Here is a 24,401-nt window from a genome sequence, read left to right as displayed (position 1 = left end):
AGGGGCCTCGGGGTACCGTAGTACCCCGAGTGTCTCAAACAAAAAAAACTACGCAGAAACAAATCGATGGAACCACTACGCTACCCCGAGTGTCTCAAAAAAAAAAAACTACGCTACTCCCCGATATGTTCTCTCTCCCATACTGTTCCACCTAAAACCTGGCCTGCATTTCTTTCAAACGGGCCTAAAGTAAGGTTGTTGGGCTATCAGCCCAATTAACCAATTGGATACCTCCCGTGCGGTTTTCCCCGGATCCGTATTTTTGCCGCAGATGACCTCCGAAGCCTGTGGTTAACTGGGCCAACTGGCACGTGAAGCCCATTTCCAAGGAAGTGCCAGATCGCTAGCCTGCCCAAAAGAAAAGCGCTCCCCTTTGCTCTCCGCATGGCTGAGCTTTATCCAGGAAATTCATACGGACATGATTGTGAAAACTGTCGAGGTTTTCTTATTCGAGCAAATATTTCACAATTTTCTTTTCTAACAAAATTAGAAATTTTGTTTTGTGAAAAATCTAACTCTCAACTCACGTTAGTGGCGAGCACATACTGACTGCTTGGCAATGCCGTTTCCACCCTCTCGGGCCAATTTGGAAGAGGTTACATGAGGCGGGTGTGACAAGTGGCAGGTCCAAACCATACCCGACACTAATTTGAGCCCATCTATAAGCCTTTTCACTTTAGTGATAAGAGGGAGTACCTTTCAAAATTGATGCCCGTTCATTCATACGTTCCTATATGAAGTTATGAACAATTTCAAATCCTTTCATACTTTCATATCTACTACCCCTATAAAAGCAAGAGAAGGCGGAGAACCAGATCATCCTATCCATCGAAACCTGCAATCCGATGGTCTACATCACTCCAGCATACTAAACGTGTTTTATGCTTTAATTACCCACCATGTCGTTGCCTTAATTATTTACCCACCATGCCATTGAATTAACATCGTCCCGAACACGTCGCTGCCCTCTCGCGACCACGCCGTCGGGGCAGTTTGGCCACCGCCCCACACCTTGCCCCACCTCTTCCCTACAACCTCCGCACCAGCCACGCCTCGACCGCCGCCGGACAACCTCCACATGTGCCTGTATACAAGCGCCGCTGGACAGCCGCTCCGTCCACGCGCCACGTGCTGCCGCGCCGTCCGCACTCGCGCTGCCCGGACCATCGCGCCGTCCAGCGCCCGCACCACCCACGCGCCGACCGAGCCGCCACGTCCACTCCAAGGATCAGTGTTGAGGACGCCGCCCGCGTCGCCATCTCCCCCTTCGAGGACTCCGTCGACGGCATCAGCGGCAACCTGTTCGACGCCTACGTCAAGCGTAAGTAACCGTCGTCAGTCGATTCTTGAGCTGTTGATTGATTCTTGGTCTGTTCTTGCGTCTTCTTGATCTGTTCATGCGTCTTCTTGAGCTGTTGATTGATTTGTTTTGGCGTGGATGCAGCCTACTTCATGGAGCCGTCGCGGGACGTGAGCTCCTCGGCTGTGACGTCGCCGGGCGACGTGCTGCTTGTCACCTCGATGTCCGCCAGGACGGTGTCGGTCTTGCGGTTGATATCCGCCGGCGGCGGTCCTTAGCCCACACCTTGAACGTGTCTCGCGGCAATGGCGATGCCTCCGCCCTGATGCACACCACGGACGCGGTCGCGCGGGGGCCGAGCACATTGCCGACCAGGCGGAATGCGCGGTCATCCTCCTCCCTGAGTAGCAGCCGCCAGATGGGGCAATGGAGCACGCTTACGTATCTTGACGAAGATCTCCCTCCGCGAACTGCCCTTCGCCACCGTTGCGCCCCTTCTCCGGCCGATTGATGCGCGACGATCTCTTCCTTCGCTAGGGCATGGAGGAGCGACTCAGCAGCCAGCCTCGGCTTATTGGTGCTCTGCTGGTCGAACCTCTCCATCGCCGCCTGTGAGTCCTCCGAACCAGCTGCAACCTGCATCCTCCCCTTCACCTCTGTCTTTCTCCAGTGTCTCTGCTGAGCTGTAACTGATTCCAGCATTTAGGAAATGGCTTTGTAATCTCCATAGAATGTATACCTTCTTACTTCTATCATGAAGTCTCAACTAAGTATGGGCTGATTTTTTACTAGCGTAGGAGCAAGACCACTGACTAGCGGTGTTCTGGATAATTTACTAGCCACTGAAGTCCAACATCTAGACGACATAAGAAGAAAGGTAATAAGTAAGTCTTCTGCTAAATGAAGGGCTTGGGAATGTCACTAATCAGGATTGGCAAGCTCAAAACAAGGAGGTTTTATTTTCATTACGAAAATGGAGTCACAGCATACGAATCAAGTTTCATACAAACTTAACTTCTTTCGATGCCTAACATATGCATCATGAAAAAAAAAACTACTCCTACATCTTGAGGCACTTCATCTGCACCTACAGAATGCTACAACATCTTGAAGCTCATCAACATCTTGGAGCTCATCAACATCTTGAGGTTAGGATGTGATTGCTTAGAAGTTCATATATGTTCTGTTTCAAGTCAGCATTAGTGATTACCAACTTAACAAGAGAATGTGCAGGTTATCAATGGCAAACCACTAGATTCAAATTTCAGGATTACAAATAACAAATGCGCTTGGACACCTTCAGGTTACAATCAGAAACTCTTGTATTTAGGATCATGCGCATATTGAATGTAAAGTAATGTTTTTAATCACCCATGTGTTCATGTTTCAGATTAGAAAGAAAAAAAGATGACCTGAAGAGCTCCATGAAGTCAGCTGTGATGTTGCAATATAAAATAATCAATGACAGAGGTTTCGCTGGTAAGCCATCTGAGCAAGACAAATTGATGCAATCCTAATATGTCATTTTTCTTTAATTTGCTTATGCATGTCCTTATACTGATTTGTTCTGAATGTTTGCAGCAGAATGACTTCTGCAATGAAGCTTCTAACCTTTATGGGGATGAAGCTGCATGTCTCCATTCCAACTGTGCAACACATTTATCGTTTATAAGACAATAAAAAACATAATTCTTCATTGGTGTACATGTGCTTGACTTATCAAAGCTCATATTCAAGTGCTTAATATTCATAACTGTTATATATTTTGGAGGTAAGCAGTCAGGGAACAAACAGACATGTCGTTTAAATAATTCTATTTCACAATGAAATGATCTAATTATCTCGAAAAAATAACTATGCATCTGGCTAAGTTGTTCTTGTGAAGTGTTATTTTTTTTATTAGAACAGGGTAATGAGTTTTGACTGTTACTGCCAGGCGTTTATCATTTCGTGTGCCATATATGTAATTAAGTTTGATTAGAAAACCATTCGGATATGTAGCACATTGACCGACATCCAATATTTTTTTTCTCATATTCAGATATGTCATTAAAGTTACTAAGTAGTACTACTTCATCAATATGTATAGGACACATGAAGCAGCTGTGAACATGAGGCATCAAGTTAGGAGGGTAAGTTCGAAGCCAGTAGTTTCTGTTGTTCGCACTGAGGTTTAACCTCTTGTTTTTTCTTCCTAGTGAGACACTTCTAGGAAACCTTGAAGGGTTCTTCTTAGATCCTGGATGCCAGAGAAAACTATGCAAATCAAGTGACCAGCAATTATGCTCGCAAAAAAAGGGCGGCGGAGATTGCTGCAAAAGGTTTGCATTTTTCATTTGGCCCAAACCATGTTAACTTTCGGCTGGAAAGTATGTTACCATGTCATATGAATTGTTACCTTGGCTGTTTTTCATTGTTGTCATTTTCTTACACCGCCATTAAGAACTATAACTACAGACAAAGTGTTTTGATTGAAAATAGATGTTGTATCTTAACAAAGAGCATTAGTCAAGCCGTGCGTTGCACGTGCAAACTTAGTGGAAGGAAACGCAGCTAATTACCAATCTATACTAGTACACTAATTTTGGCAGGTGGATCATTTCGAAATACTTTCCCCCAAAAAAGAGAGTCTTTTTGAAATGCACGCGCTGTCCATCCACCTTCAAAAGGACCTATTGCCTCCGCCGGTTCGCACCCACTCTGCCTGCGCCGCCGCCCTTTCGTTTCGTCTCCCCACCCCCCCCCCCCCCCCCCCCCCCCCCCCCCAGCACCACCACCCGAGGCGCTCCTGCCCGTGCCCCCGCCGCCTCGGCTCCCTCGGCCATCGCCAGCGTCGCCGCCCGTCGCCGTCGAAGCCAGTCAAGATGGTGGTCGCCGTGGCGAATGTGGCGGCCGCCGCCGCCCCCACCGTCATCACGGCCGCCGCCACCGACGCCGATTCCCCTGTATCGGACGAGGTTATTTCTTCTTCGAAAACTTCCGTCTTTCAATTCCTAGGCCGACTCCATTTCCTTCGGTTGGGCGCGATGTTTGAATTTCGTCCGATTAGGTTTTCGAGCGATTTCGGCCCCTTTTTGTTCCACGAAAAGAAAATTCGATCCTTTACCCTGACACGGTTATTCTTGCGCGAGATCAGAAAATGCCCGAGGCCAAGGACGAGGGAAACGCCGGCGATTCGAAGCGCGAGGCCACTGAAGATCAGTTACTGAACTCCGTCAGAGAGGGGGAGTCTGATGAGTTCCAGGACGGCGTCGCTGGTTTGGTTACGGAGGTGATGGCCAAGGAGGAAGATGAGCTGTGCCAGGCCCGGCTCAAGGCAGAGGAAGAGGAGGAGGCCAGGAAGAGAGAAGCTCGGAAGGCTTTTGATCCGAATGAGCGGTTCAGCAAACTGGACGAACTGCTGACAAAGACACAGCTGTTTTCTGAATTCCTGCTTGAGAGGATGGAGCAGATCACAGATGTATGCTGGCTATATCTCTCACTGTTCGGTTTCTTGATCACTACTACCTGATAGTTATTTTAATTCCTCTTCTTCTTTTGTTGACATTTGTGGTGTTGCAGAAAGCTGTCGAAGTTAAAGACGAAGATGAACCTGTGGAAGAGCAGAAGAAAGGTCGCGGCAGAAAGAGGAAAGCAAAGGCTAAGCCAAAGTACAATGACGTGAGTTCTGATTTCATACATTGTCTTCCTGGATTCGTGAATATGTTACTATATCTGTCTTCCAGATTATGCAAATGTTTGGTTGTCATATACTGTCGATGCGCTGCAGTTCGTCTGTATTACCAGCTCAGAGGATTTTGCTTGAATAATTCTGGGGAGGCCACTTGATCTGTTATTGTACACTAGTAGCATCCTTCTAGTGTATGTGTACTACACACGTCTTAGTTAAAGGTGTTGTTTGACAGTTTGAGTTTTGTTGGAGTATAGCTACTGCTGTCTACACACTAGAATAAGATCAGCGTTACTTTGATTTGTCTGGACTTGTTGATGTCAATGGGATCTAATAGTTCTATAATTGTGAATGTCTTGTTAATTTTTTCCTCAAGATGGATCATTGGTCATTTTCTATGGTCAGACATTACGTTAACCTTCTGTTGCTTCTCACTATGGTATATAAATATTGTTCAGAAGAAGGCTAAGACAGCAGTCACAGCCATGCTTACAAGATCGCGTGAAGACCGTACTGCTGATGATAGTACTCTCACTGAAGAAGAAAGGTGGGAAAAAGAGCAAGCCAATCTTGTTCCATTATTGACTGGAGGAAAGCTGAAATCTTACCAGATAAAGGGTATTAAGTGGTTAATATCGCTGTGGCAAAACGGCCTAAATGGAATTCTAGCTGATCAAATGGGCCTCGGGAAAACAATCCAGACAATTGGATTTCTTGCCCATCTCAAAGGAAATGGTATGGACGGTCCGTACATGGTTATTGCTCCCCTTTCCACTCTGTCAAACTGGTTAAATGAGTTATCAAGGTAAATTATCCATGGTTGTCTTTCACTTTATATGTTCTTAGTTTGCTGTCTTATGTTGAGTTCTTGATTTCAGGTTTGCTCCATCTCTGATTGGTCTGATTTATCATGGAGATAAAGTGGCTCGGGCAGAGCTAAGGAGGAAATTCATGCCCAAAAAAGTTGGCCCTAATTTTCCGATAATAATCACTTCATTTGAGATGGCCATGTTTGATGCAAAACTTCTTGCTAATTACCAGTGGAAGTATGTTGTTGTCGATGAGGTGATGAAATTTCATCTGCTCCGTATTTTTGTCCTTGTATGTTTCTCCCCCATCCCTATGTATTTACATGTCAGTTTGATATTTCTTTTTGCAGGGGCATCGGTTGAAAAATACGAATTGTAAATTATTGAGGGAGCTAAGGCGCATTCCGATGGAGAATAAGCTCCTTTTGACTGGGACACCTCTTCAGAATAACCTAGCAGAGCTGTGGTCGCTACTGAACTTCATTTTGCCTGATATATTCTCATCCCATCAGGAATTTGAGTCATGGTATGATCTGCTGAACTAACACCTGCACTGCTGTCTGCCCCTTTACTTTATGTAGTTTCTGTGCATGCCATTTTTCTCCATAGTCTTCGTATCCTGGGAGCAATTCTTGTGCTTGCCGCCAATCTTGTGGCCTTTTTTATTGGCTTATATTGATTATAATTAGATAAGCTACCTGAATCATCCAATGTAACATTTTTCTAGCATTCAGATAGTTTGCTCTGTCATTGGCTAGATGTTGTATAGATAGTCAAATGATGTATGAATCTAATTGCGGAGATATGTCTGTCTGTTCTAGTCAGGAGTTATGTCATTTGTCAGGATCCGTAAAGTTATAATGCTTGGTCCTTAAGAGTGCATATTGTGGTCAACCAATGCAAACAAATCTGTTGAATTTAATTAAGTGAGTTATCAATTCCCCAGCATATAAACAAATATATGGTGTAATCCTAGTAATTTATTATTCATACAACTCTTGAAACATTTTGGTTTTTGAGTAACCTGGCAGGGGCAGTACCCATTTATTAGAAAGAATTTAGAAATGGTTAACTATAAAGTTGGCAACGCAGCCCTGTTCCAAATGTTACAGGCCAGAAAAATTGCACTCCACATGGGTAACTCCCCAAAAATGAGGGATTACCATTGGCCACAGTGGGCACTGCCAGGGTTCTCTGGCTGATATTATTATGTGCGTGAGCTGCCATCTCACTGTGTATTTGCCACTTGTGGGTATATAGCTCCATGTGCAGATGTTCTTAATTGTAAATTTGGGACATGTAGACTTTAAGAACACCAGTAATAGAAAACAGTTGTTATGACAATTCTTCCTGATTTATGTTGTGTACCAGACACTGATATGCCATGCCTATCAATTTGTCTATTATTCAGATTTATGTTATCTTATTTAGGTTACCTGTTGATATGTTATGTTTGCTTAGTTGTATACCGATGAATTATGAAATATGGACATACTACTTGAACTATTCGGATGGATTTGATACCCTAACATGTTTTTTTTAACTTTTTTGTCGTAAAGATGGTGAAGTTATTGTTGAATATTTCATGGAAATCTGTATCATTTTGCCTCTGTTGATCTGATGGTATTCTTATTCTTACAGGTTTGATTTTTCTGGTAAGGGAGATGGGGAACAACAGGAAGAAACTGATGAGAACAAAAGAGTCCTTGTTGTCTCAAAGCTTCATGCCATTTTGCGTCCATTCCTTCTAAGGCGGATGAAGGAGGATGTAGAACACATGCTTCCACGAAAGAAAGAGATAATCATTTATGCTAACATGACTGAACATCAGAAACAAATCCAGAATCACTTGGTTGAGAGGACATTCGACAACTACTTGCATGAGAACACAGATATTGGTATGTGTGTGTACGCTCATCTCATGCATGTCTTCATGCGTACTTATTGTCCAATCTGCCCATAAGTAAATAACATATGAATGTGACAAGTTTTTGCTATCTTATAGTTTTGCGGAGACCTGGCATCAAGACGAAGCTAAATAATCTACTCATTCAGCTCAGGAAAAATTGTGGCCACCCTGATCTTTTGGATGCTGCATTCGACACAAGCTGTGTGTATCATTGCTCATTGGACATATGCTAGTTTCATTGTTCTGTTTGATTTATTTTCTTTTATCCACATTGTTACTTTTCTGTTTGCAGACTTCTATCCACCTGTTGAAAAGCTTCTCGAACAATGTGGCAAATTTCAGCTGTTGGATAGGTTACTGGATGCTCTACTCAAACGAAATCACAAGGTTGGGCACGTGCAAGCACATGTTCATTATTGTAATTTTCGGACCTGACATATAGTTCCATTGATATGTTTGTAGGTCCTTATATTTTCTCAGTGGACAAAAGTTTTGGACATCCTTGACTATTATTTGGATACAAAAGGTCTGAAGGTTTGCCGAATTGATGGTAATGTTAAGCTGGAAGATAGGAGGAAGCAGGTAATGTGGTAGTCTGCCAATTTATTACTAGTTTACTGGACATCATCGATCGTACATATGCTTGTAGATACTGAGATAACTACCACTAACTATGCTAAGAAAGAAGGCTAAGCTAGCTTAGATTGATTCTTGGCATGGCTATAATAGGCGTGGCAGCCCTGTTTATATAGTTTGGAAACACACCTAACAACAGAGAAACTAAACAATCATATTCTTGTTTCTACAATCCATAGTATGATCCTTGTCCATATATGAAGGATATCCGTATTCCGCAGCCTTATGCTATGAATGCAAGTAACAATCAAGATCTTGAAGAATTGCACGATGCTCGTTTATATTTATGCATTGCTTATGCGCGCACCTTTCCTATTTGCACACATGAGCTGTTTTGGACACGTATGTGGTATCCTATGGGCTTGTGAATTTAACATCCACATTGGGCACATGTGCGGTAGCATAAACATGAGTTTAGGACACAAACCCCTGAATTGGTTCCCAGGTACTGGTATTAATTTGCATGGTTGTTCCTAAATTTATTTAGAAAACTGTAATTAGGGAAAAATTAGCTACAACCATACATACTGCGTTAGAAACCTGTGTTAGGTATCTCATCGGAAGGAAGAAAACTCGGAGTAATTTGGCAGCTTGTCCGTATCACACTGGATGGTGTTTCATTACCCGCATTCTAAAGCGGTTTAGCAAATATGTGTTAGTTAAAAGAATAAAAATAATTAAAAACATATTTGGACATAGCTACTTTAAAACTTGGATTAGATATCTTGTTGAAAGGAAAAATACTTAATTTGCAGCTACTAGGTGTCAAAGCTGGATGGAGTTTAACATCCCTCCCAAACCAGCCAGAACGCAAACTTGTGGGGGAAGATACTGCAGATTCAATGGTTTTATGAACCCTTGTGTTAAATGGGCCTGGCTGGTTATTGTGGAACCAGTGCTCTAAACAATAAGATGTTCCTTTATATTCCTTTTCTGTTACATGCTAATCCTTTTCCCTTAGATAATTGAAGGCTGTCTATAGATGTTGCCATCTCACTATTTGTTTCCCTGCGGCAGATAGCGGAGTTTAATGACTTGAACAGTGGTCTGAACGTCTTCATTCTAAGCACGCGTGCTGGTGGGCTTGGTATCAACCTTACTTCTGCTGATACTTGCATCCTGTATGACAGTGACTGGGTAATTTTCTGTCTATCTGGAGTGTTTGTAGGTGTCGTTGGTACAATGCTTGCCTTCAGTTTAGCTTTCATAGCTGTGGCATGTTGAATTTTTTGCTCTGTTTTGCAGAACCCTCAGATGGATTTACAGGCTATGGATCGATGCCACCGCATTGGTCAAACAAAACCGGTCCATGTTTATCGGCTGGCAACATCGAATTCTGTTGAGGTATGTCTAGGGGATGATCTTCAGACTCTTGCTTGGCTAAGTTTTGTGGCATCAGGGCTCATCTCCTCATTGTCACAGGGTCGGATTATCAAGAGAGCTTTTGGAAAGCTGAAGCTAGAGCATGTGGTGATTGGGAAGGGACAGTTTCAACAAGATGCCGCCAAGCCTAACGCCTTAGATGTAAAAAAATTCTGTCGAATATAGAAGATTGTGTCCGGTGTACCGTGTAAATTGTCTCTTCAGGGATCATCAATTGCTTGCATGATTGCTGATGTGTTCCTTCTTTTTGTCGAGAACTGCAGGAGGCGGAGCTGCTGGCGCTGCTGAGGGACGAGCAGGGCGAGGAAGACAGGATGATCCAGATGGATATCAGCGACGAGGACCTTCTGAAGGTGATGGACCGGAGCGACCTGACCGGCCCTGCTGCGGCTGCCAGTGCCGCCCCTCTTGTCCCCCTGAAAGGGCCTGGCTGGGAGGTGGTGCTGGCCTCGAAGAGTGGTGGCGGCATGCTCTCGGCGCTCACCAGCTGAGCCATCCTAGCAACGGTGACTCGGCGCTGTTTTGATGCGGCTTGTTGGCCGCCTAATGGTCGACAGCGGTTCAAGCTGATGTTTTGGTGGGCTGTTTTCCAAACTTATGCTCGTGCCTTCTTCCAAGATAGTTAGGCAACCTAAGGTAGACTGTCATTGTTCTGCTCCGCAATGCTAGATCGTTCAGGTTTTGGTGTAGGACTGCCGATCTTTATTGGTACATGCAGAAACATGCAGAGATCGTGCGTGATGGTGATGAAATGCAGTTGCTCCCGCTGTGTTGTGCACTTGTGCTTTGTTGCAAGAATCTGGAGAATATGCAGGGAAACTATTTTAATCGTTTTGTATTTATTTTTTCAGTCTTGCCTAATCACTACTCCCTCCATGTCAAAGTATACTGCAGATTAGTTTGCAGTCAAAGTTTATGAACTTTGATGAAGTTTATTGATAAATTATCATTTAATTACCATTTGGTTCGTCATGAAACATACTTTCATATCAAATGGGGATGCAGTTTGGTAAGAGTTGTTGTGACCTGTGATGTAAATACATCACTGAAAGAACCCTATCAATAGGTGATGGTTAATCACACAAACTACAAATTCTAGATGTGTTTTCCATGAGTCAAACATAGATTCTTTTGTAGGGGTCCTTCCTAGTCAGTGGCGACAATGCTATATTTTGTAAAGATCCCTGGCTTTGAGACACGCATCAGTCAGCAATACCCTTCGCTGTACAAAATTGTGCGTCACACATGTTCGGTAGGGTGGCACAAGTGTTACTGTTACCCCATTGAACGTCGCCTTCTGACGGATGGTTAAATCTGGTTCAGAGACTGGTGGAGATTAACATGCCTTAAGAATTAGATGTATTCATATGGAATCTACATATCCATGGTTGTTTTCCGTAAATATCCATGTATGTCGGCATGGTGAACCATAACCGCTCCTTCAGGAGAAATTCATTTGGAACATCGGAGTCCCCTAAGAATAGAAATATTCTTTTGTCACCTCTCTAGAGGAGTTATTTTAGCCATGACAATCAGACCAAACACAACTGGAATGGTAGTAAAATTGTTGTTTCTACGACAAAGGCCCTGTTTGGTTCGGCTGTGGATTTCTAAAAGCAGTTGTGAAAAATCTGCTGTGGAAAAACAGCTGTGGAAAATCTGATATGAAAAAGATGTAGGTCATTTGGCAAACCAGCTGATACAGCTTTTTTAGATTTTGGCCCGCAGCGGAATTAGATTTTGGAAAGCACATCCTGGGCTGCTTCCGCTTTTGGTTCAGATTTTGGCAGCGGATTTCTGAAATCAGATTCTGCTGCGCGGCAGCGGAATCTGTCAATAAAAGCTGAACCAAACAGGGCCAAAGACTATGTGATCCATCATTTGTTTTCGTGATGTGCCTTTTCGTGGATCTGTTATGATGAACAACTATGTGGCTTTTAACCTTCCTCCGCTAACTAGTACTGCAAATATGTTTAGAAACTCATTTGGTGGGGCGAATAGGCAACTTAAGTCTCAAATCCGATCGGGAGTATGTCTCTTATGTTGGAAAATTAGGTACTCTCATGATTATATTGTTTCCAAAGTGATGAAAGTTCTCTAATTTTGTGCAGGTTATCCACATGGCCCCGCACTAGACCTGTATGTGGTACTTCAGTGTGCGAAAGCATATGAGCTTTTAGACTCTTGGTGTAATAAGGTGTAATAATTTGGATGATAGTCTAGCTATAGGGTGAGTAATGCATAAGTGCGTTTAGTTTTAAATATCAATGGAATGTTTTATTACCCTCGGTTCTGCGTCACAGATGCATGCATCCAAACTTATTACAGAGTTTATTACATCATCAAGAAAAATGATCTCGACTAAGAAGGAAGAGGCCAGAACATCCAGAACAAACACAACCAAAAAATATCAGCTTGACAAGAAAGACTACTATGTAAACTAAGAAGTCTATCGCTAGCATGCCGAGATAATCGGGACATAAATTCACTGCTAAAGTGTTAATCTATTTGAGCCGCTTGGCGCCAAGTTTTATCTGTGCCTTATGCTACTCCTTTTGTACAACGCCCGAGACAGCAGCTAACTGGTATATATGCTGAGACCCAAAAATTTGATGAATACTTCGAGTTGATGTGACATTAGAGGCTAAATATATAACAATGCCACACAACAGGAGTAAAAGTACACAAAAAAGATGTTAGATTGTATCACTCTTTCATACAATGTCCAGGCAAAGTTCCGACACATGGTCCGACCAGAAAAATGACCTCATGCACATCAATATGACGAACAAGAGGCCATACTAAGACTAGCATTGCACAATAATGGGTAAGGAGAAGATGGGGGACAACAACGAGCACTCAACAAGTTCCCTGTGTCTCTCAATCCCACGGAATGCTATTGGGCTCCCATCCAAATACCGGATCGGAAACATGGTGATCAACCTGCTTTGTCTCTATTACCTCCTCTCGTCAACTTTGCCACAACTGTAGGTTGCATTGTCATGTTTGCTCTATGCTACTACATCTACCTTTTATAACACGGTTTGGTTAGGTCCACATGTAGGCTCTTTAGACTTTCTTTTGTCCCTCTGGCACTATAATAATGTTCTAATAAATAACGGCTACATATGATTTATTGCATCTGTGAGGGAGCTTGTGGTACTTATCAGCGGCGGAGGACAGAGAAAAGTTAATGTGGGGCAAAGTTAAATAAAGTATCAAAATGAAAGAGTGATACAATTTCAAAATAATCTATACACACTATATTTCTATATGATGCTAAACCGAATCACCAATTTCAATAGGAATATATACATGTTGAGATTGAACTTTTAATAGCAATTTCTCAGATTTTTAATTAAATCCTGCTTAAATTTACTCATCAAGAATTTCACCCACGCAATGGTGATTTACCCTTCCTTTGGCCACCGGCAGCCCGGAAACATCGCCACGCTGCTATGCTCCCAGTGCTCACACAATGCATGCGCGTGTGCGCCATGCGGTCTTGACCCCGCGCGCTGTGTCGTCACATTTTTAGCCTTTGACCGTCGGCCTACCGGCCGCGCTGCTCCATGGGTAATTCATCAGCCGCGCTGCTCCATAGGTAATTCATCAGCCGGCAAACGCTCCGTCACCTCCGACGCGGCGAGCAAGCGCGCGGCCAAGCGCTACACCAAGTATGGGATGCCGGTGCCAGGGTCCCTCCTCCGCCGCGAGATGGAGGAGTACGACCTCCACCATGCGAGGCGCTCCTCCGGCGTGGGGAGCTCTTCCGGCACAGGGAGCACTTCTGGCGCGGGGCCACTGCCGGTGAAGAAGGAGAAGGAGTCCGGCGACCTCCCCGCCGTCAATGTCGAGCCGAGGGAGGAGCGCCCGCGTGACCACGACATCATCAGGCCGGAGGACTACCTCCTTAGGCCCGACACGGGCGCCTTCGAGGCGGCGCTCACCGAGCGCACTGCGCGCGAGCAGCAGGAGGAAGACGCCCATCGCCGGCGGGGGGACGAGCTCAGCGACCTCCTCTTTGAGCAGGCGCTCGCCGCCGACCGCGACCTCCACGAGAAACTGGCCGCATGGCACATGGCGCCTCCGCCATACCCGGAGAGCTCAGGTAAGCTCAAATTTTGCTTAGTTTAGGGTACGGCAGTGTGGCATTGTAGTATAATGCAGTGTTAATCGATCTATGTACCCATGATCAAACTATGAATATGCTATGTGTTCTTCAATTTGGTCCGCCAATGATTTGTTTTGATATTTATAGTTCCAAATACAGTGTCTGTTCGGCCGCAACAGAAATGGCCCCTTAAACCCTTACTTTCACGGTCCTTATACCGCGTTTACAGTTCGCGAGTATACTGGGTCTGCTAAAGTTGCTCTTACCCTTCCTCTGGCCACCAGCAGCCCAGAAACGTCGCCGCGCTACGGTGCACCGTGCGGTCTTGATCCCGCATTTTAGCCTCCGACCCACCGTCTGCCTACCGGCCGCGCTGCTGCATGTTTAATCCATCGACAGTGCCGTTTTTTAGTAGTAGAGTCCATCGTTCATGCGTATGCCATTGATATCATTCTGGTCGCTCGATTGGTTTCGCAGAGAACTGACCAGCGCCTAGCGAGAATGCTTTGGTCCAGTCCTACGCGGGGGCCCAAATAACACGACCCACATGCACTACAACACCAGGCGGCTACCGGCTAGGTCTGTCCTATCTCGTTTTATTCTGCCATACGCTGAACTTCTTATGGCATTTCCTATACGACGCTTAAGGCGCCGCTTAAAGGCCATCCAGCACAGGGCGCATCCCCTCTATTCTAGGTCTTTTTTTTGCGGGTGTTCTATTCTAGGTCTTTTAGCGGGCTGGCCCATTTATTTTCTGTTCGTTTTTTACCGTCGTCCACCTGGGTTCCTATGTTTTTATGGCGTGTTTCTTTTCTCCTTTCTTAAATGTGTGAACCTTTTTCAAATTGATGACTGTTTTTTTCCAAATTGATTATTTTTCTAAAACCATGATTTTTAAAATAAACCAATGAAATTTTTTTCAAACTTTGTTAACATTTTTTTCAAAATATGTTTGCAAATTTGATGAACTTTTTTTCCAAATTCATGATTTTTCCAAAATCAACGAATGTTTTGAATTCAATAACTTATTTGAGTTTTTTGAACTTTTTTAAATACTTGAAATCTTTCCAAATTGATGATTTTTTTTGTCAAATTCATGAACTATTTTCAAATTCGATGAACATTGTTTAAAAATCGTTGATTTTTTTATTCAAATTGGTGATGATTTTTTCGATATTTTTGAACTTTTAAATTCGGTGAATTTTTTAAAAAGCAATGACCTTTTTTCAATTTGGATTATTTTTTTCAAAATCGGTGATTTTTTTCACTTCGCTAACTCTTTTTGATATTCTGCATTTTTTCATTTTTCTTATTTTTTTGCTTATGTTTGTAAAAGTCAATAGTTGAACGATGAACCGCGACAGGTCAAAATGCGATCCAGCGACCAGAAGAGAAACCAGTTAAATCCGACCTAGCAGCATACTTTCTACATGGGCTGGCCCACGGGCGGGCGGGCGCGCGCATGAGCGCCAGTTTCTCCAAATGTCGCTTACATCATCTCCAACAGATGGTATAGAATACATCACCAAAAAATGTTAGATGTAAAATTTACATCATCAAAAATTGATTTTTACATCACCAGAAAACACCCAACGCTAACAGATGAGGTAAAATGCATCAGCCGCGCGGCAGTGCTCCAATAGGTGATGTAAAAACTGTTCTTTCTACACTTAACTTTTAAAACTGAATTTTAATTCGGAATGTGCAAAACAGAAACTAAATTGAACTATATCGAAACGGCTAGTACTCAATCGAAGCCACTTAAACTAAATTAAATCGGAGTGGCCAAAACTGTTTTTACATGCTAGAATTAGAAATATTGTGCAATACTAAATAAGACTAGTAGAATGCCCGTGCGTTGCCACGAGCTCTTGGAATATTTCACACATACAAACAATATAACACAAACACAATTATTTAATAACGGAAGTCCATTATTGCAATGTAATTGGATAACATAAAAGAAAAAATAACGAGATGTCCATGTAACAACTGAGTGATGTTCCAACTGAACATCTATTATAAAACTATTAATATCTAGATGATGCGCTTAAGAAATTCTTTCACAATATCAGGAAAGTTTCCTCTAGCTTCATTCCCACGATGTTTTAGTAAGTATAATAAAAAATGCTTCCTCAATTCATTCCCATCCTATAGAAACAAGACATGTAGTTAGTATGACAATTTCACGCCGAAGGTATTAAAACATGTAACGCACAATACTCACCGCGCAAATCGGCTTCACCAATTCTTTACCCTTCCACCAGAGCATAAAATGAAAAATAAAATAGCCAGACACATTCCTGAAAAAAATTAATTTAATAATATAAAAAATATAGTGATAACAAAAGTAAATACTCTTGTTATGAATTCATTACCCGTCTACACTCGTTGGAACACCAAACGGAAATAAACGTTGCCATTTAGATATATCATAATTCCAACCAGGCATCTTTATTTCGAGTGCTTCTTTGAAATCCCTTGCATAACTTTTTAATTTCAGTGAATGCCTCAAGTTTTTATCCTCTGACGATTGTGATGTTTGAATAGGATCCATAATATATAGACGACGTGCCTCTTTGTCGATGACGCACAATATGTATCGGCCAATGGATGCATAGGGAAGATAAATCTACAAGTGGAGTTATTAGAAACAACAACAAACCATCATAACGATGGACAAAATATTTTATTTACCTTATTGCAAGATGAGATGTCGTTCTCCATTCCAGGCCAGCTATCAAATAATGTTGCCAATGTCTGGATAGTTTCCTTCTCACAAAACTTCTGACCTCGTGTTGACTCTAGCATCATGGACTAAGTAAAAAAAGAAATATTGTTTAAACATGTTGATACTAATGGCACATAGAATGAAGAGTTACGATAACTTACACAAAATCGTAGATCCATGTAGTGTATAGGAGGGTCTGTGAACAATACTCCCTCATCACATGCCAGCATACGCACGACAGTGTTGAAGCAATCATTGTCCATAGGCTGCTCCATCTTAAGTATGCACTGAAGTTTTTTAAGACTTAAGCTCATTGGATCGGGTGTGCAGCTCCGGACCCATACCTTCCTGTAATTTGGATGGTAAGAAGAACAATAATATACATTCGCACATTAAATATTGATACATGATGCTTACTCCAAACACCCGGCATCACCGATCGACATGATGTACTTGCAGAGGTCGGCAAGTATTTGACGTTGGTCCGTGGGAATAATAGTGACTGGGGCAGGACATTTTTGTTCGACTATGTCAGGAGGATTATCCAGGATCTCGAAATCAGAATTAGCTAAATTTTCTTCGCTGACAGGTTTATGGTATATGGGACATCCTTTTAGCAAATTAAGCTGTGAATCAAGCAAAATGACTGCTAATGTTTGACGAAAATGTTTCATATCCTCCTAAAAAAATTTATACAAAAAAGTTATATAATATTTTCAGATAAAATAATGAAATAATGTATAAAAATGAAATACCTGGGTGAACTGGTCTGACAGTCCATGTGATGTCCAATATTCCATGTAATTTAGCATAAACAACCCACATGATACGCTATAATATTTGGTAAGTGTGCTTTAGAATATCACACAGATGAATCAAATAAACAAACATTTTAACAATTGCTTACCCATCGGTTTGTATTGCCTCCTGAATTTGCTCTTCAACCGTCCATTCTGTAACATTGAGATCGGGCCACTTATCACCTCTGATAAACTCCGGACTCTGCTCTGCAAGTTTCAGCCATTTCTCGAGCCCCCGTAACTATCATATGAGAAATGTTAGGGATGAAGTCAAACAAAACATATGTTAAGATGAGTAAAAAAATAGATAGTTACCGTAGTAGCAAGGTCATTGCATTTGACATTCTCACCAAGTGAGTCCAATACTTGGATCTCTCGTTTTTTGGCATTAGGGACTGCTAGATACCAATGGTAGCACAACATGTTTATCGGAATGAATAACTGATGTAAATATCATACAAATCACAATCACAATTAGACATAATTATTAATAAATCATTAGACATAAGAACTAAATAAAAAATCCATAAATATATGCATGGATATGAAGACAACAACTAACCATATCTTGCTGTAGATAATTATTAACATGACGCACAATGCGATGATATTTTGATGGGTCGATGTCTCTTTCACCGTCTTCTTTTATCTGGCCAGATACAAACGTGCTAATAATGTGTACCTTTTCACCCGCTCTGTCTTGTAGATGGTCGTGAGCAAGGATGCAATATATGTAAGCATTTATCACCTATAAACAACATTTAGGATATATTTATATTTTATGATATTATATATTGTTCATATTATTGATTACAAAGTTTGTGCAATTGGTTTTACACCGTCATGTAAGAACATATCATTTTTTATAAGGCATTTCAAATCGTCGGTTGCTAACAAGGCATCTCCAATGTCCACGAACTGGGTATCCTTGCGGGCACACTTTATTGATTCGATGACTGTAATATCTCTAGGGGTACAAACGTAGTATGTCAAATTCATAAAAAGTGAGACAACTTAGTTAAAAAAATGAGCCAAATTAGTTGAATACAAAAGGCAATATCACAAAAATAAGATCGATACTAATATAAACATATACCTAGTGGGATAACACGCAAATTAGCATCCTTTTTTGGTTTGTTATGAGATATAACCTCTTCGACGTTATTATGTTGTGAATATCCGGCCCCTTCTTTCGATGTTGCATCTGAAACCTCCATGTATTCTTTCTGTGCATCTCCAATGTCCATATCCATGTCTCCTATATTCTGATTAAACAAGAATATAAATAGACCATTCATATTATCATCTATAATATACATACAGAGTAAGGTTAGCTATATGCACCTCTTCTCGTGGTGTTTCAGTGTGGACTGTCACCGTTACATCAGTGCGTATGTCGGAACCCATCACTTTATATCTATGCTGACATATAAATAGGATTTTTGTATGCATCATATAATAAAAAACAAAACAATCTAAATAAAGAATAAAAAGTTTAGGAAAAAATATAAATAGAAAAAAAATCAGAGATAAAGGAAAAGAAAATAAACAAAAAACTCATCAATTATATATTTGTGTAATATAAGTTGAACAATTTTTAATATATAATTAAATTTTTTTGTTTTATACAATTAACAAATTTAAAAAACACAGTGTTTATATATTCACTTAACATTTTACAATAAATGTTGAACAATTTTGTAATGGATGATGAACTTTTCGAAAAAACATGAACATTTCCTTAATACCGTTGAACACTTTTGTGACATGCATTGAACTCTGTATATTATAATAAAAACCAAACATTATAAATAAAGAATAAAAGAGTATAAGGAAAAAATTTAAACATAACAAAAATAAAAAAAGAGATAAAGGAAAATAAAATAAACATAAAACGCAATGATTATATATTTTTGTAATATAAGTTGAACAAATTTTTAATACATATTTCGAATTTTTGTAATATATAGTTACCAAATTTAAAAAACACAATGATTATATATTCATTGAACATTTTATAATAACAATTTTGTAATGGATGATGAACTGTTTTAAAAAACCATGAACATTTCATTAATACTATTGAACACTTTTGTGACATGCAACGAACGCTGTATATTATAATTAAAACAAATTAATGTAACTAAAAAATAAAAAAGAATAGGAAATAAAATATAAACAGAAGCCCAAAAAAGTAAAGAGAAAAAGGAAAAGAAAACAGCAAAAAAACCGCCATGCCCGCCACGACGGGCCTGTTGCGCGGCCCGCCAGCACGGCCCACCTGGCACGCAGGCCTCTAGGGCGGCAGCAGAACTAAAACGACGCGCCGTCGCCCGTTCCCCTCCCCCCGCCACATTCTACCTAACATACCTTATCCTCTCGTCTCGCTCACTCTCTCATCTCCTCTCGTCTCACTCACACAAACCCTCTCGCCCTTTCCCCTCCCCCCGCCGCATCGCCGCCCGCGTCGACGAGCAGGAAGACCCACTCTCCCACCCGCCGGCCACCGCATCGGTCTCCTGCATCCACTGACCTTGGGGCTGCCTGCTGTGGACTGCGCGACCGAGCGCGACGGAAGGGGCGCGCATCCTGGAGCACCTGCGGGTGATGGATGCGGTCCCGTTCCGGTCGGATCCGCGGCGGCGCTACTCTCCAGCGATGTCGCAGCTGGATCCGCAGCGACGCGTCACTATCTGCAACGACACAACTCCAGTAAGCTACTACCCATGCCTCACAAATCCATTCAACGCGGGCTGCTCAGATCCGCCCCCTCCTCGTCTTCTTAGCCACTGAACTCATTCTCTGTTCTCTCTGTGCCGCGGCGCCATGAGCAAACCTCACATGCACGGCGAGGATGACGACTGCTTACTGACGCCGCCGCCCTCGGCAAGGAGGGATGTCATGCACATGCACTCAGCACGGATCCACGGCGGCGCTCCTCTCCGGCGATGTCGCAGGTGGATCCGAGGAGTTGAGTCCAGATCTGCAACGCCACAGCTCCGGTACGACACTGCCCATGGCAGATCCGCCCCCTCCTAGTCTTCTTCGAATGTTTCTAGCGTGCTGATGTGGTTCTCTATTCTATCTGTGGTGCGGGGCGGTGACCAAACCTCGCATGCACGGCGAGGACGACGACTGCTTGCCGGCGCCGCCGCCCTCGGCAAGGAGGGATGACATGCACAAGCACTCAGCACGCTGTGTGCTGACCGACGCGCCGCGGGGACACAACCACCTCAACCAACGGCGCATCTGACCACCCTCCACATCCCCACCGCTCCAGCCAGCCGGCCACAGGACATCACTCTGTGCCCGCCTCATGCTGCTGCACCCCTCGGCAGTAACTCCCTCTCAGCAACAGCTAGCTCGCACGGATCCCGCTTATCTGATGGTAAGCAAATTAATCCTTAATCTATGGCAGCATCTCTGCAACCTTAGATCTATTTTATAGGTTTTGTGCAGATGTTGAACTGAATATTGAGCATTTTAGTTTCCATATGTTTGTGTAGATGCTTGCTAGATGTTAGCTAGGGTTTCTGCTGATGTTTGCTAGATGTTTGCTAGGGTTTTTGGAGATGTTTGCTAGAACCTTGAGCATTATTATAGGGTTTGTGCAGATGTTTGCTACAACTTTGAGCATTTTTTTTCAATATGTTGCAGACCGTCTTGCTGTGCATGACGGATAACAGAAGACATTGACCTTTTATAGAATGGGTACAGCCGTGCGCCTTTCTTGGTCAGTTTCTTATCATCGGTAATGCTTTCGGATTAAAATAAGAAGCGCATAGCTCTTGCACATTATCTAAAAACTATGTTATCAAATACCCTAAGATGTTCAGAAAACAAGTCATGAACCAATGGAGGTTAAACTATCTTAGATTGTGGTGTGGCATATAATTAGCTTATGCAGAATCAATTGATTTGGTTTGAATTTATGCAAATTTACCAAATTATCACAAAAGTACACTCCCAAGAAAAGTTATCACCCGAGCAGGCATTATTTGGCATGCATATCTCAAAGTAACATGTTTAATGATTTCCTATTATTAGCCACTGCTATTATGAACCAGACCCACTTGTGAAGGCCACATTAACATTTGCAGGAGCAGCACTGGCACCTATTGCCCTGCTGTACTGATGCGGGCCAGAGCGAACCGGGATGCATGTGGCGATGAGAGGATGTATATGTCAGCTCCCTCACCTTCAACATGACGATTATATGTGAGGGCTTCTTCTTATTTTTCCTTCTCCAATTTTAATTTTTATTATCCATGTGGAAAAAGATTTTAGGTTGTGTCCTCTCTTTTCATTTAATGCTCAGCCATGTCCTCTTGCAATTCAAAGTTATCCATATTGACAGCTCCTATTATTAATGTGGGTGCTTTACTCTTCATATTTTGATGCCTATGCATTTTACTGGAAATGTAGTATGGAGGACAATAATTCTTCATGGGAAAGTAACCGTAGTAGAACTAAGCTTAGGATAACCTATTTTTATGTGTGCTTTATTTTTAATTTCTAGCAGTGTATAATTGTTGTTTGTGAATTTTATGATTGAATTAAACTAAACCCAAATAGATTAGCCCCTGATTTTAATTTTCTAGCAGCGTATAATTGAGGGACTGTTATCTTTCAATGCAAGCTTGCCTGTCATTTTATTAGCAATTATTATGTATGTGTTTTTGTTTTTGATGATGTCACTTTTAGTTAGTAGCATATCATGCAGTTACCATAGCATGGTTAGCAAACTTAAACGGGCGTTTGACTACTTCGTTTACTATTATACAGGCCTTCACAAATAAATACGAGCTCTTAACTATTCCACTCAATCATGTAGTGACTTAGCACAAACATGAACTGCTATGAGGTGTGCTAAGTTTGATACTTCTTAAAACAGTGGTTGTCACTGGATGTTTGGCCGATTAATTGTAGATGGAACTATTGTGGGATCTGGATCATGTTTTTTAATTGTTTTAGCTAAGTCACTACTATTTTAATGAAGGTAGTTATGGATAATTAGTTCACACATATTAAATTGATATGATCCATCCCATGCCGCGACAGATATTGGGGCGGCCTCACCGGTCCTCTCCACCCCCACTAGCAGCTCGGCCATCTCCACTCCCCCTGCCGCATGGTCGCGTGCGTCGACCGTGTGACTCCGCCCACAGACGACCTACCTGTGCGGCCAGGGGATCCGACGAGCTGTGTGCAGCGCGACCAACGGGTAACGTCCGCAGCGAGCTCAATGAAACGGGATCGGGTGCTCGGTCCGGTCCAGTTCCCGTCGCATCCGCGGCGGTGTTCGTCTCCTCGATCTGCATCGCCAGCAGCTCCAGTACGTCGCCCCCCTTCTTGATCCCGCCCCTCTCATCCTCTTCTTCTTCCTTTATATAATGGTTTGATGTGGTTCCTCTTTCCTAATGAGCCGAGGCGCCATGACCCGGCCTCACAGCCACAGGAAGGAGCGACGACTCCCTAACTCTGTGGCATGGTGTGGTTGGCCAGTTCGTCACCAAGTCCCCAACGCTGTCACCAGCCGGACCTACTACGGTGCTAAGATGAGTCTTCCTCTATAAAAGCTTCTGTTCAAATTATAATGGATCTATTATTCTAATCAGCAAGCAATTTAAGTAGCAAGTTCGTTTCTCGATTGTTAGTTGTATCATTGTCTGCCAACACTGACACTAATTGACAGACAACCATGACCATCAATTAATATTTTTTTAGTTTCCAACTATTTTTCCAGCCAAGGCTCAATATATACTCTGCTATGAAACTTACCTACGACCATGACTTGACTCTTGGTTGTGAATTATAAATGGAGAACATGCAGCCAATCATTTTGAATGAATTTGCTCATGATTTGTCTGGTTATTGTTCACTATGGGTGCATGGCTATTTTTGGGTTTGAGCCTTAGGCATGCAACAATGCCTAATATTTGTATTGTCTTGTTGACTACATAATCCGAAATCATTCATCAATTTTGATCCTAAATCTTATCACAATACTTTTGATACAACAAAAATTATTTCAACTTGCCATGTGGAAAATCAAGTAAGAGCATATCCATGTGTATGTTTCCTATGAATGGTACGGGATTTGCAAACTTATAAGGTATTAGATGTTTGACAAATATTTTTAACCAAAATTGTTTGAATTATTTGTTCTGATATGGTTGTTTGACTGATTGCAATGTTGTTTGTTTGTAGTTTTTTTCAAGTGTGTAAGCATAGATTTACATTTTGTACACCGGTGCAACGCACAGGGCTTTTATTACATGAAAGGACTTATTATTATGACTGTCATAATATTAAGATTTTCATAAGTGTTTGTTTATTTGTTTGTTCTCTACCATGTTAAGAATTGCATGCATGCTTTTTTGCTATATAATGTGCTTCAGAAAATCACGTGTTCAGAATTGCATGCATAATTTTGTAGGTGAACATACAGAAAATGCAAGATAAATCATACTTTTGATAGTATATCTCAACCAAACATGATCCTAGTATAACAACTATTACACTTTTAGAGAATATAAAGATCCAGAATTGTTTGTACCTAGAGGAACTCGCCTTAAAGATGCTCCTTGCTTACACAAGGTACTCCTTGGGAAATTTTCGTCCAGGTCAGCTGTTGTGATGGCCGAAGGAAGAGCAAGGAGGGGGAGGAGGGATGGCAAAGAAGGTTAACATATATAGGTAGGACATCCAGAGAATAACTGGGTAGCAGATCATGGCTGAATATAGTTCTACCATATATAACAATGTTTTCTACCATATATACCATTGTTGATGGTGCAGATCTCTTTCCTTTTTCCATCAAATGCACACCTGTTAATAAATAAGCAAATAACTAAATAATCATAACTGTCTAAAGAATTAAATTATTGTATTAATTAAATAAAAAGATTTTCATTGCTTGCATGCCAAATTTAGCTACAGCAAACAAAAATCACAGCATGCACACTAATCATCTTCATGCTTAGCTATTTTTGTATGATTTAACAGTTTGTACTAATACTTCATTCAATAATTTGGTAGTAATGTAC

The 24,401-nt window shown here is 41.9% G+C and overlaps 2 protein-coding genes across 4 annotated transcripts; one reads left to right on the top strand and one right to left on the bottom strand.

The window, feature by feature from the left end:
• The first annotated feature begins 4,068 nt into the window (after positions 1–4,068).
• On the top strand, positions 4,069–10,535 carry LOC125521061 (chromatin remodeling protein DDM1-like). Of its 3 annotated transcripts, XM_048686121.2 has the most exons (14): positions 4,069–4,257; positions 4,437–4,760; positions 4,862–4,960; positions 5,429–5,775; positions 5,849–6,035; positions 6,130–6,305; positions 7,421–7,677; positions 7,785–7,889; positions 7,981–8,075; positions 8,151–8,270; positions 9,342–9,461; positions 9,570–9,668; positions 9,747–9,848; positions 9,971–10,535. In XM_048686121.2, the coding sequence occupies exons 1-14, from the start codon at positions 4,165–4,167 to the stop codon at positions 10,196–10,198; spliced, it is 2,352 nt and encodes a 783-aa protein (XP_048542078.2). In that variant the 5' UTR covers positions 4,069–4,164; the 3' UTR covers positions 10,199–10,535. The 3 variants fall into 3 exon arrangements, with proteins under 3 accessions (XP_048542078.2, XP_087391869.1, XP_087391870.1); XM_087535743.1 differs by having other exon boundaries at positions 9,570–9,848; XM_087535744.1 differs by lacking the exons at positions 9,342–9,461; positions 9,570–9,668; positions 9,747–9,848; positions 9,971–10,535 and adding an exon at positions 9,080–9,292.
• A 5,323-nt stretch (positions 10,536–15,858) lies between these two features.
• LOC147957665 (uncharacterized) lies at positions 15,859–20,670 on the bottom strand. Its single transcript, XM_087531806.1, has 14 exons — positions 20,463–20,670; positions 19,951–20,045; positions 18,447–18,617; positions 18,190–18,336; positions 17,915–18,100; positions 17,668–17,793; positions 17,460–17,593; positions 17,308–17,383; positions 16,970–17,232; positions 16,714–16,900; positions 16,519–16,638; positions 16,200–16,453; positions 16,049–16,124; positions 15,859–15,972 (listed from the first exon to the last, which is right to left on the bottom strand). The coding sequence occupies exons 1-14, from the start codon at positions 20,668–20,670 to the stop codon at positions 15,859–15,861; spliced, it is 2,157 nt and encodes a 718-aa protein (XP_087387932.1).
• Between the last annotated feature and the right edge of the window lie 3,731 nt (positions 20,671–24,401).

The sequence above is a fragment of the Triticum urartu genome, chromosome 7A, assembly GCF_056163025.1.
Source record: "Triticum urartu cultivar PI428250 chromosome 7A, HENAU_Tu73, whole genome shotgun sequence".
NCBI lineage: Eukaryota > Viridiplantae > Streptophyta > Magnoliopsida > Poales > Poaceae > Triticum > Triticum urartu.
Note: the sequence above shows the minus strand (reverse complement) of the source record. Positions and strands in the feature narration are given on the sequence as shown.